The 13,626-nt window shown below is 30.8% G+C and overlaps 1 protein-coding gene across 1 annotated transcript; it reads right to left on the bottom strand.

Annotated features, from left to right (window-relative positions):
• Window positions 1-11,548: 11,548 nt before the first annotated feature.
• On the bottom strand, window positions 11,549-12,907 carry LOC105620725. Its single transcript, XM_012202216.1, has one exon. It carries the CDS (start codon window positions 12,905-12,907, stop codon window positions 11,549-11,551), a length of 1,359 nt encoding a protein of 452 aa, XP_012057606.1.
• Between the last annotated feature and the right edge of the window lie 719 nt (window positions 12,908-13,626).

Genomic DNA, 13,626 nt, shown 5'->3' with positions numbered 1-13,626 from the left:
TATATATATATATATATATATATATATATATATATATAGAATAATCAAACATGATAATGCAAAAGATTTTGATGTTTAGCAATCAGTTTGAGCATTCTATCTATTTATTTTAACCAATAAAAATGCAAGTATTATATTTTTTCAAAAATCGTTTGAGCATTCTATCTATTTATTTTAATCAATAAAAATGCAAGTATTATATTTTTTCAAAAAATCGTTTTTTTGTGTGAATGCGTTGAAATATAGTTACATTTGCAAAATTTATTTATGCAGTTATCAATCTGACTAATTAATTAAATATAATTCGACTTATTAATTAGCAACACAGTTATATTTTTAATTTTCAACAAAATTAAATTTTAATTGAGTGCATTTACACGATCTTTCTGTTTCGTTTCGTTTTTGCATTTGCTCTTTAATTTTACGTCTTCAGTATAAGAACGGAATATATGTTGTCAACACGACACGAGTATTCTCAGATATTCTTTATCTTTTTATAGCTATCTGTGACTACTGGATGATGCATTTTAATTTTAGATTTTTACATTTTCACGCTCATTGCGTCTTATAACATTATCTTCATCTGATTATTATAGCCTTTAATTTATAGCCTTCCATCGTTAGTTGCATGTTCTCCTCTGTATTATCTTGATGCAAGCATATCTGATTTTATGGTTGTTACTGCGACTATCTATGAACTCTTTTAAAATGTTATTCGAGGCTTCGTGTCTCCTCTTATTTACCATAATACATCTCAGATAATTATGTACTGCATAATTATGCAAATGTTCACCATTGGAATGTGTATCACAGCAATTAGCAATTCAATAACTTAATTATGATGATGAATTAATCATTTCACTATATATATATATATATATATGCACGTCAAACAGCTGCAATTTATTTGCCATTTCGAATGCATTGAGATGCAACTTATATATAATATGACGATATATGCAAATATTGATTAGATAATAATTGAGCCAATGAAAAGAAAGCTAATATGTAAAATGTGAATTATTTATAAACAAATAATAATATCTGACTAGAGCCTATTAATCGGATTTATCGCGAATTGTTTGTTAATTATTTAGCAATTTTTGTAGAAATATAGGATGAATACTAAGCACTCCAAAAGATTTTAAAATAATTCGAGTGATTTATCATACAAATTCAAAATTTTATATGACTATATATCTAAAATAACTCAATTTCAAAGATACAGGAGATACATTGAAGTTGAAGAACAAATCTTTTTCCAAATTTGAGAAAAATCACTCGAAAATCACTCAGTTATTTCGATAAAACTTTAAACAAAATTTTAATAAATACAAAATTTTAAAAAAGTTGTACATATCTTGAACATTGCCTATTTTTAAAGATGATTCCTTAATTTTTAGCGTACAGTGTATATATTTTTTTTATATTTTATTTGTATCTTAGATTTCATTATAATATTTCTCTCTTTCCATTTTAAAACGCAAGCATGGACGTGATTGTGAACAACGAACTATGGTATCTATTAATCTGGAGTACTTTGCATTCATGATGGATGAGATGCATTTGTCTTTGCTCGCTCTTATGATTCGGTAGAGTAAAACGACATATATCGACGTATCTCTAAGACCATTAGTCACGTTCGCAACAAGCTTCTCACTTATTCTTGTGATTTCCTTTCGTGCACCTCGAAAAGAAACACATTTGAGTTAGGCATCATTAAACATGATAAATATAAAGCTTCGACAGATGTCATGCGAAATAATATATCCTTTTTATCTTTTTTAGCATGAATTTCTATTTGCCATTATGACTTAATTTATGACGGGTCGAATTATTTTAAGAGTTCGATAAAATTATTTTCAGATTAGTATTTAGCTAAATTTGTTGATATTTACAGTAAAAAATTGTTCTTTCTGTATATACACTTTTCTAAATTATTTTTTCTCTAAATGGATTTATAAAAACGAAAAATTGTAAATAATAAAATCACAGCTGTTTCTTTACTTCTCGTTGAAATTAAAATGCATAATAAAATGATGTAAAATATCCTTCATGATATCACAGAATTCCATATACAAACGCAAATCGAGCTTGAGTAAAACAAAAATATTATTATCTAGAGTGGTAGTTGAAAGTTTATCGCAAACATAAAAGGATGGGTATTTGACAATGATCGTGCATGACTGACAACAGTTCTTTATGACACTTGACGAGAGACAATAAAATTTAATGACTACATAGTTGGCTAATGGTTATCGTAAAAGTTATACTGGATTATTAACTGTTTATACTCTTTCACGATTTTCGTAAAGATGATATTAGATTTTCTCTAATTGATGAAACAATGCACCATTACAAATTTGAGTAATTTTTAGAAAAATTACAAACCAATTATTTGAAGTGCTTTAGCGAATTTAGTGTTAATAGATTGAATACATATATATTTATCTTAATATATAATTTTAATATTTATTATTCAGTTATGTGAATAAATATATGTTTATAAAGACACGAATAATATACATATTAGTTAATATATGTATATATTTACAAACAAATTTCAAATAAAAATTACTATTTGTTTGTATAATTCTTAGTATATGCAGAATATTAAGAAAATAATTTGTTTAATTAGAAATGTAATATAAAATGAAATTCACGGAATAACTACATGAAATTAACTACATGAAATTACTGAGACAGATAGTACATGTAACTATAATATGAGTTTAATTAGTTTTAGTTTTACACATGCATATAAACACAAATTTATTTAATTCAAAACAAGATTAGAGCATAGTTATAATTTATAATTTGCTTTTTGTAAAAACCATTGTTTGAAATAGAATATTTCGTAAAAAGATCAACTCTCGGTAAACATACGTAGAATTTGAGTTGTCGGTAAGTTAGTATAAGCTGATAAAGTGGTCTACAAGCAAGAGAGAATTTCAGTATCTACTTTATCAGAAAATGGTTATTAGAATATCAAGCGGTTTAATTTGTATTGTATTTGTTTAAATATACAACGCATATTATATAATAATATATAATATAATATTGTATACAGAAACATATCTAATTTTACATTCTATCAAAATAAATATCAGTGCAAATTTTTATTATTTTATTAATTATCATATTTATATTATTTAAGAGATATATTTATACATAAAATGGTACGTATTATTAAATATTACGTATAAGAATTATATTTATTTATGTTAATTGCATGTGCATTTTAATTACGATTTTACCTCAGAATTACATATATTTTTGCAAATTTAATATAAATGACTATGTTTACATGATGCTGTAATGATAGGTTAAAAGTTTGAATTGCTGGGAAACCAAGATTAATTCGCTACGATTTATTTAGCGACATTAGATTTGTTATAGTTAATTAAGCATTTATAGCATGATGCATATCCAGTAATTCTCTCAGAATTTCGTAAGAAGTTTTTATGCACGACTTGTCGGTTTTTGTAGCGGATTCTAACTAGGAAAATATTTGTCGTTTTTATATTTGTCAAAATATTCTCGCTTTAATAGTGGGTATATACAGAATTCGCGGAAATGCAATTCAGCAAAATAACAAATTTATCGAGCACAGAATTTATTGAGAACATATTTCATTCGTAATGAAAAGGTGAATGTCAATAATTTATTGAAATAAAAATTGGTAAAACTAAACTGACCTATAATAAAAATCGATAGGGAAAATAAGAATTTGAAGAAGGAAACATATTGAAAGGGAAATGATGAAACAGACAATCTATCCAATGAAAAATTCATTGAAGGAGTACTGGCCGACTTATTTTAACTTATATTAACTGAACATGGTCAAGACAAATCACATCTACCAAATCGCAGGTCAAGCGATATCAAATCTTTTGTGTAATAATTCAAAAAAGTTTTCTGTTGGAGCAATTTTCTTTTCTATAATTTTTTTTCTTGTGATAAATGTTCATCTCGATGAAGTGTTTTCGAATAATTTACCATTTGATTAAATACTCCGTGAGTTGTTACCTCATTCCGTTTTCCATTATATAGTTGAAATTTCTTCATTTGATTTAACATTTTCTTCGACAAATAGTTCCTGATTAATTATAATTCGTGCATTTATCACTGATGAACTTTTGGTATATTACGAAACTGTGTCATAAATATAGATTCAATCCCATTATCAGCTTCAAATTAAAGATTAAATTAAAAATTAGTTCATTATTTCTATATTTTTTAATATAATATATACTATACATTTTTTAAATAAAAAAGTAAATGTTGAGTTAATTCATAGCAAATGCTTAAAACGGTATTAATTTTTTATAAATAAATAAAAAACTCAAAATGATACAAACGTAAATTGCAAAGAGAGAATTTATAAGTGTAAAATAATATTTATAAGATTCTGCAGTTGACGTAAATAATTTATATTAATTTATTCTTCGTATCGCTGCGAAATGATGTGCATTTTAAATTATTGATTATAAATATTAATCTATTGCTAAAATTATGATATCGATTGATTTTGTCATATATATGATTACATTTATCTTACATTTATCTTAATAATTTATCTTTAGTAATATTGTTTAATATGATGTAATAAATATTTTAATCAATAATCGTTAATCTAATCAGCGATGTAATTAACAGACATGTTTGTATCCACGTTGTGCATGACACTTTACGTACATGCGTATAGATGTGTGTTCTAAATTGCTGATCGTAAGATAGAGGCAAATTTGTACGCTGCTGTTCTAAAGTAGTTTACGGTAGATGAGTACCGTTTGGACGACAGTTGTTGTAAGTATATCGAATCGTTTACATAATGCATATCTTGGATATCTCCTCTCTTGCAATTTACTAAAAGTTTCGTAAAGTCTTGCCAGAGTACAAACAATATGTCTTTGGCCGGATATTAATCGACGTGGGTGGCGTACATTTGCATATTAACGAGTACCATAATATGACGTATATGTTCACCTCGTTTCGGTTACTCACTCGACTGTGATTGATTAGTTTCTGTAGAGAAGAGAGGCTAGTTCTCCTGATTTTGCGCGCCTGTCGAATGCACGTTGTCTTGATTGGATTTACTAATTATGACGCGGAACGAGATGTGCCAAGACGTTGTCTTATGATATTATTTTTGCTTTACGAACATCATAAATTTCTTAAGATCTACATCTTTTGAAATAAAGCACACAATCGCATTATTAATTTTTTTTTTACGAACGAACACGCACGATAGGAATTAATCATTTCTTACGCATCATTTATGACCTATATTTCTTAATATATTTTTGATAAGTGTGTCAATCTGATTCTGATTATTTTTAATGCATAAATCGCATTTGTAATTAATATTTGTAATTAACATATGTACTCTGAGAAAATTTTGTGATATTTATTTTTTATAATTGCATCGTAAAATAATTATGATTTACTCTATTTTATTTTAATTAAGGAAATTCTATTTTTATAGTTATTACTGCTATAAAATCAATAATAATAATTTTATTTATAGTTTTATGTACTAAAATGAAATATGTAGTTTCTCTGAAAATTGCTATATATAATTATATCGTCGTTTTTTAAGACAATTCTTTTTGGTACATCTTATGTCTTATCATGCAGATTAATTAACTAATGGAAAAATAATTGAGCACGGAAACTTAAATACACCATTGTTAGCACCATGTAAGTTGCCCGCGGGAACTTGCGTATACACTTAATGCCTGTTTCCACCAATATAAATTAACTTTAATCTCAATTCATTTATTACTCTTCATCTTTTTCTAATTCTAGAATTAAAAAAAATAAGAGTAAGTTAAATCAAGATTAAGATTAATCTACACTAATAGAAACGAACATTAAATATATAAATAAAATTCCCGCGATCAATTTTAGATAGTGCTAATAATGATGTATTTAAGTAGTGCATTTCCATTTTCAATTATTTTTTTAGTGATGCTGATTTACAATTAAACAATTAATTATTTAATGTAAACGTTGAAAGGTGCATATTCATTATTTATTACATTAATATTCTTTTCTATGCTATTTTTATTAAGATAAAACTGCCAGTGAAGCAATCTGCAGAATTTATGAGACTTATAATATTATCGGAAAAAACGTGCTAAGCTTAAAAGATTTGAAAGTGATGATTTCGATACGAATAATATAAATCGTGCTGCAAAATATTTTTTTGCTGTGGCATCCTTATGCTGGTAAAAAATTAAAGATCTGAAAGGCAAATAATTTGATAGAAATGTTTATATTGTTTCTTTTATATAAATTTCTTAAGATCTACATCTTTTAAAATAAAGCACACAATCGCATTATTAATTTTTTTTTACGAACGAACACGCACGATAGGAATTAATCATTTCTTACGCATCATTTATGACCTATATTTCTTAATATATTTTTGATAAGTGTGTCAATCTGATTCTGATTATTTTTAATGCATAAATCGCATTTGTAATTAATATTTGTAATTAACATATGTACTCTGAGAAAATTTTGTGATATTTATCAATAGATACATTTAAAAATCGTGAGTACATTATATATCCAATAGAATTATAAATATAACTATTATTAACATTACAGCAGTAATGACTATAAAAATGAAGCTTCTCACCATAATATTTTATTATGTAGTTATAGTCATAAATACCAAACTTTTCTCTTAGCGTAAGAGACGAACATTTGATGATAAATACGCAATCAGGGGGCAATGTAACATTTCCCCTAGGACGGAAACGTGAAAAGTAAAAAGTTACGTGAACTTTACGATCATCTATGATCGCAGGGTCATGTAACTTTTCCAACCGTGAAAATATGAAATTGTTTACGTAAACTTTTTTGCCATGAACCGTGGTAACGGAAATTTGAGAAATTAATAAATATATTTCGAAAGTAGAATGAATGTAGTTTAGCCATGTTATGTTCTTTAATAGATATAGATACTACTTATCTTGAATTAAGTTGAATTAACGTATTATAAATGTCGATTTATAAGCTAGTATATCTCTAAGCTGTATATACAATCGCTATGCATGAAAAGTTTCACGTGAAATCCTGATCCTTAATAAAAAATGAAAAGTGAAAAGTAAAAAATGAACGTGAAAATTTTCACGCAAATTACATAATCAATCACTACGCGGTAATAAGTTTCATAAATTATTATTATCTTTTATAAATTTATTTATTGTTATAATTGACATCTCTCAAAATAAACAATAAAATACGAGTAAATATGTTAGCGTCAATTCGATTGTTAAGCAAGTCAATAATGTCCTTCTGTATGCTGTACCTGAGTTTTCAACTGTCTGCTCAAATCGCGTCATTGTCGGGTTCATCAGCAAGCCGGACGCCAGTTGCAGCCCATGAGAGATTAGATGCACGAGAATCGTTATTATGATAATAACATATCCCCAGCCACCTTCCGGGTAATAATGCTTATTGAGCGTGATTTTTTTTCGAGCGTTTATCGCAGTGAAGGATTCCTCTGCCTCCTCCACGTTCTCGAGTTGATCGAACAGATTCTCAGATTCGCCAACGCTGCCGAGACCTCCCTCGAGAATTAGTTGTTCAGAGAATCGCCTTCTCATCATCTTAGGTGTAATCGGAAGGGCACTATTTTTACGGCCAGTAAGAGCACTGATACTTTTTTTGTTAGCAGCGAAATGCGCATCGCTGTTAGATTTGTTAGCGGTTCGGGATTTATTATTTTTTGAATCTTTAATATCGATGGGCGTGGAATTCTCAGGATGAAATGGAATGACTGATTGTGTCATGTGAACTGTCGCTTTCGGAAATGTTCGCGGACAGGTATTACTAGCGATGATTGGTTCTGCGGCACCTCTGGTGCCTTCGCATCCGATTGCATCACCGACGAGCGGCTGCACGGAGAGTCTGCGATTATCTATGCGGCCGATCTTGCAGCCGTACAACGAGTGCGTTTGATCCGAATACCGACGATGTGGTATCGGACCGGCGGCGATCGAGTGCCGACGCTGAATCGTCGTCGTCCCCTTGTCTCCGATGTCGACGTAGAGGCTGCCAACAGAGTTTCTGCCGGACGAAGGGGGCAGGAAGCTCTGACAAGTAGACACGGAGTTTCCGGAGTCTTTCCGCCTCGCGCCAACTCCTTGAACCGAATCCCTGGCGAAGCAAGAGGACGTGGACGAAATCTTCCGACGCTGGTACTGACACTGAATGCAACGGCACTGGTATTGGCACGCGGAGAATTGCGCCAGGAAGCAACGACATCGCATCATACGTGATAGGATCTCCGGATGCGTTAACAGTAACTCGGGCAGCTCGATCTCGCTCCATGATTTCGCAATGTCGCCGGAAGACTCTTTCGTCGACGCCCGTTTCGAAACGAAGCTCTCGGTCGACGTGCGGGTCTCGGATTCCACACTGGATATTTTCCGCGCAATGCATTCGCGTTGCCGACAGCAACGTGCTCGCGTTGCATCGTCACGATGGGGATAGGATTCTTCTTCCTCTGGCTTTTCGTCGTTGTCATCTTCGTCGAGCGAATTCTCCTCGCTTATAGCCGCGCTGTAAGAGCGGCGACGTTTGCGATATGCTGGTTTCTCGCATGACCTCGCCGAATCAGCTTGTTCATCCATTTTGCGGTTCATTTCTCAAACTCTTACAATTGAAGATGCCTCAGCCGTTGAATTTTCATATTGAGAAAATGATTTGAAATCGAGTTATATACTGTTACGTCGTCGCGCATCGCTTTATTTATCGCGATATTTAAATGAGTCACAAACAAGGCAGTCTTCGTATATATTTAATTTGTTTTTATTTTAAAAGAGGTGTTTATGGTGGGTTTATTTTGTGCTCTTATCTAAGTTCCTAAAGTAAGTAAAATTCACTATCAATGGATTTACGCGTAGTATGGTAACGATACACCAGGAATGCAAAGTGAAATACTTTTTCAGGTACACTAGAAATGCGAAGCACTCATTTCATTCATTGTAACAATTCCACATTTTCCAAGTTTTTTTATTTATATTCTTTTTTTTTCACTTTTGTAATTGGATTCATCGTGAAAGGATGCCTAGTAACAAATAAAACCGAGTATTAAGTTACACCAACATCGGTGGATTGCAAACGAGAACTATCCTCGATGTGTGAAATCCAATGATGTTTCGTAAATGCATCGCAATGCTTTGCACGCATTAGGCCGAACGTGAGCCGCGCGACGCGTTTCGACTGTCGATTCGTTGTCCTGATTTTTCTCACACGTACGTTTTACGATGTTACGCATGGGAGGTATTCTTCTTTCGTATGCATTAATCCCGAAAATATAAGGCCCGGTTGAAAAGTATCTCTACGTTTTCAGAATAAGTGATGCTAGGAAATACATACAAAAATTATTACTGTTGGAAAAACTTATTAAATTTTTTATTATGAAATGAGAAATTAATCTTAGTTGATACAAACTTGAAATTTAATTTGTTTATAGATTTATATTCATTTTTTATCTACGCCATGGAGTTAATATTTATTTATTATAAAAAAGATTTATTTGTTTTGTTTATTCGATCAAAAACTTTCTTACTTCCTATACATATAATTGAATAAAATTTCTTAAAATTCTACATGCAAAAAATGATGTTATTGATAGTAAATAATAACAATTTAATTGAAAATAATTAATTTTGTTAACTCATAATATATTACTTAACTCATAGTATATTAATAAAAGTAAATAACGTCATACTGTTGTTTCAATAAAATATTTTTTTCATCAATACTATCATTAAAAATTAAAAAGATTATTTTTTTTCTTAATTAGACTGCTATTAGCTGATACTGTTAATATATCTTTTTGATGAAAAGTAATATTGAAAGAAATACTTTATTTTGTCAGAATCAAAAGATTCTGTAGAGATTGTAAAAACTGCGTTTTGAACATGACAAGGCAAACAAATTGCGGTCAATCCATTGGAACTTGGCCCGTGGGAAACGCGGCAAGAAAATCAATGTGTGTCAGAGGTGCAAAGTTGAGTATAACTTTGATCTCAACTTCGACTACAGTTACCGAGTTTCTTTAGAAATAGTAAGCATTATTTCCTTTTAATGTTACTCGATGGCACATTTCATTTTAGATAAAACTTTCACAATTATTTTATTCTTATGTAATAAAGTTTCGTCAAGTTATGTAAACATGCATTCATCTTAAGAATGATGAATAAAACATTACAATTATCTGATAAATAAACATTGAAAAAAAATTTACTATTTAAAATTTACTTTACTTAATAAATATTTTTTTAATAAGTAAACATTTATTAACATATATTTATTTGATGTAAGAACCATTAATTTAATTATCTAAAGTATTTATTTACTGTAAGTAAATATTTATTTACAAATATTTAAAAAATATATTTATTGAGATATAGTAAATTTTTTTAGAGAAACATAATAGTAATAGAATTAAAATTTTTTACCAAAATATATGTAGATCTGGTTTGCATTTATTATTCAGTATTTTGTAACAAAAAACAAACTTATTTGTTACGTCAATCTATATTTAATCTATATTTACGGATTTTATTTTGGATAAAGTTTAAATTGAAACTCTCACTGTGTTAAACTAGAATACTGATATTAAAATATTGAATTGGCGATAATAAAATTTTCTATTGTCATTTTTCTAACAAATATTTTCCCACTAGCACTCTTTATTTAAAAAATGTGTAATTTTCTAACTTTGTGTGAATAATAGGAAAGTAATACTTTATTTTAATAATTTTATATACATTTTTATTAAAAAGTATGAAATATAGGTGATAAATATAACAGACAGTATCTATGAGGTATCGCACATTGATTGAAGATCTGGATTTTTCGAGCTTTCATCTCTTCGCTCTGTGTCCAATGTGTCCATAGTATCTCTGGGTATATAATTTATGATACTACCAGATTTGAGAGGGTGTATGAATAGTTACGTGATCAAAATATCATCCGTAAGGAGACATATCCAGGTCAGAATTAGGATACTTATCGTCAAGATTTATCTCGATTTACTTCGATTATTTACCGTCTATGATGATAAATAGACTGCTATTAATTCGTGAAAAAACATGAAAAATGATAATGATTTTGTTCAAGAAAGATAGAAAGTGTGACATTATTTTAATCAAATATGTAATAAAAAATATCTAGTAAATATAAGACATTTTTCCACACATGACATCTAAAATCAATATAACGTATTGCAGTTTATTTTTAAAACAAACATTGCAATTTATTTTTGAAACAAATTTTGATTTATTTGAGAATATTAATGAATAACCAAAATTTTCATAAATATATTTGCGTTAAATTTGCATTATCATTCATAATTATCATGTAAAATATGTAGATAATAGCCAATGATCAATGAGTAGAATATTGATGTGAATACATGTTGCCAAAATACATAGAGATTTAATCAAATTTATTATATCTATCGAAAATTGTATTTATTTATTGTTATATATAACTAAGTACTATTATATTACAAATTTTAGATGTTTATAAAGTTAATTTTCAATGCATTAAGAATATTAGATTTCATACCTGCACTGTGTAACGGGGGATGTCGAAACTGTAATTCGGCTGTTATATGCCAGCATCCGGGAGCGGCGAGTTGCAGACCCACCCCGATGAAATGCACCAATACCGAACACGTGACAATGACATATCCCCAACCTCCCTCGGGGTAATAATGCCGTCTCAGAGTAGCCTCCTTTCTGAAGTCCATTGCCGGTCGCAATGGCGACAAGTCGTAATTTTTTCTTTGTTGCTGCAGTTTTTTGTCATCTTTATCCACGTTTCTTGCTTCCCCGATTAAGCGGTCCGCGTACCAGATATCTTTGCTCTGATACTTCTCGACTTCCTTTTTTTCGCGTCCGACCAGATCGCTTCGAATACCACGCGCGTTGGTGGCATCGTTTTTCTTGTTCTGCGAAGGGGAACGAAAAGGATCGATCTGCGAGCGAAGGACACCCTCGGACGTGCACTTTGGACAGGCATGAAGATCATTCTTCGATGAAAATGACATGGATGTCACATAATCGTCATAATCCACCACTTTGATATGCGGTGGCGAAGATGTGTGTCTCGTTGAGGATGTGGGCGAAACCAGAGTTTGATATTTTTTTCTCATCTCATCTGTTTCTCGTATTTGCGAATGATTTGTTTGCGCGATACTAACTGTGTGTTGACTTTCATTTGCAATATTTACTATGACATCAAAAGCATTCGTTTCTGCAAATGAAGGAGATTTATTTTTCAGTTGTGCGAGTGCTTCCTTTCCTTCCTCAACATGCACATTTTTCGAAAGCAATTTTGAAAAGTCTATATCTGATGTAGTTCTTGAAATGGAGTTTCTTTTCATATCTCGCGTCATTATTTCATTATTAATCTTTTCGAGCGAGTCTGATTTACATTTCAATGGATTTCGGACGATGTTTTCTTCTAACACAATGACCGAGTTTTGATGAGTTGCAGTTGTCTCGATTAAAGAAAGACTGCGTGGCATGAAATATCGACTCGTATTTTTTATGATCTTCGTTTCGTTAGTTACATCGGAATTCTCAAAGAAATTCGCGGATTTCTTATTTATAGATGTCCTTCCGTCGATTAATCTTCGTTTTATCATCACGGATGTGACTCCTCCTGGGACACATCGATCTAGAAGGATGACTTCTTCCAGGCAATTAGATCGCGGTGCAGTTTGTTCCAATCGATATATCGTCTCGCGACTCGTTGGGATAATTGTAAAGGCACGAGATAAGGGATCAACACGCACCTTCACTTTTTGCGGTGCTCGATCGGGCCAAGAACTACTGTGCCTCATTTTATTATGTCTGTATATTGTCATGCTATGTTAAAATTTTTATTTTTTACGGTCCACTCAAGCGAACACATTGTTGGATAAAATTCTTTCTTATATTCTTTAGTGGATAGATAACTTTCGTCCTCGAAAGTGAGGATTTGACAATTCGCCTTGCCATACCGACGATTTGTATCCGTGCGGAAATAATAGAAATTATGGTCGCTAATAGAATCTGTCGGGAATACTTAATAATGTGTAAATGAGTCGCATTCTTGATGCAGTATACGCGCAGGGCACGCGTATACGTGTAATCGTGCAGTAACTCTTCGTGATAATCGTGCATATTTTATACGTATCACCGGATGTTTGCGACGTTCACTCTATATATTTCCACTGCAGTGTGCGTTTAAAATAAATCAAAAAATAAATCTGAGATGTTAATTACTTTGAAAATTCTTCTACCACCACGAATAATGTTTATGTTTATTTTAAGACGAGCTCGAATTAAAGGAAGATTTAATATTTGTAATGAAAAATGTAATGAAGCAATAATATAACTGTTAATTTTAAGAATTTTCGCGGGCGAGATGCGAAAACGAGTGTTAATGTGATTGTAAATGTTTATTGCGCGTAATGATCTATAACATCCGATGATGGAAAGATAACTTCCGAGATGCAAGTGGTCCTGGCGAATGCGCCAGGATGACTGTTACGCACGTGCTGCTTACTTGCGATCAACCCTCTCTCTATGTTCTCTCTCTCTC

The sequence above is a fragment of the Atta cephalotes genome (assembly GCF_000143395.1).
Source record: "Atta cephalotes unplaced genomic scaffold scaffold00028, whole genome shotgun sequence".
NCBI lineage: Eukaryota > Metazoa > Arthropoda > Insecta > Hymenoptera > Formicidae > Atta > Atta cephalotes.
Note: the sequence above shows the minus strand (reverse complement) of the source record. Positions and strands in the feature narration are given on the sequence as shown.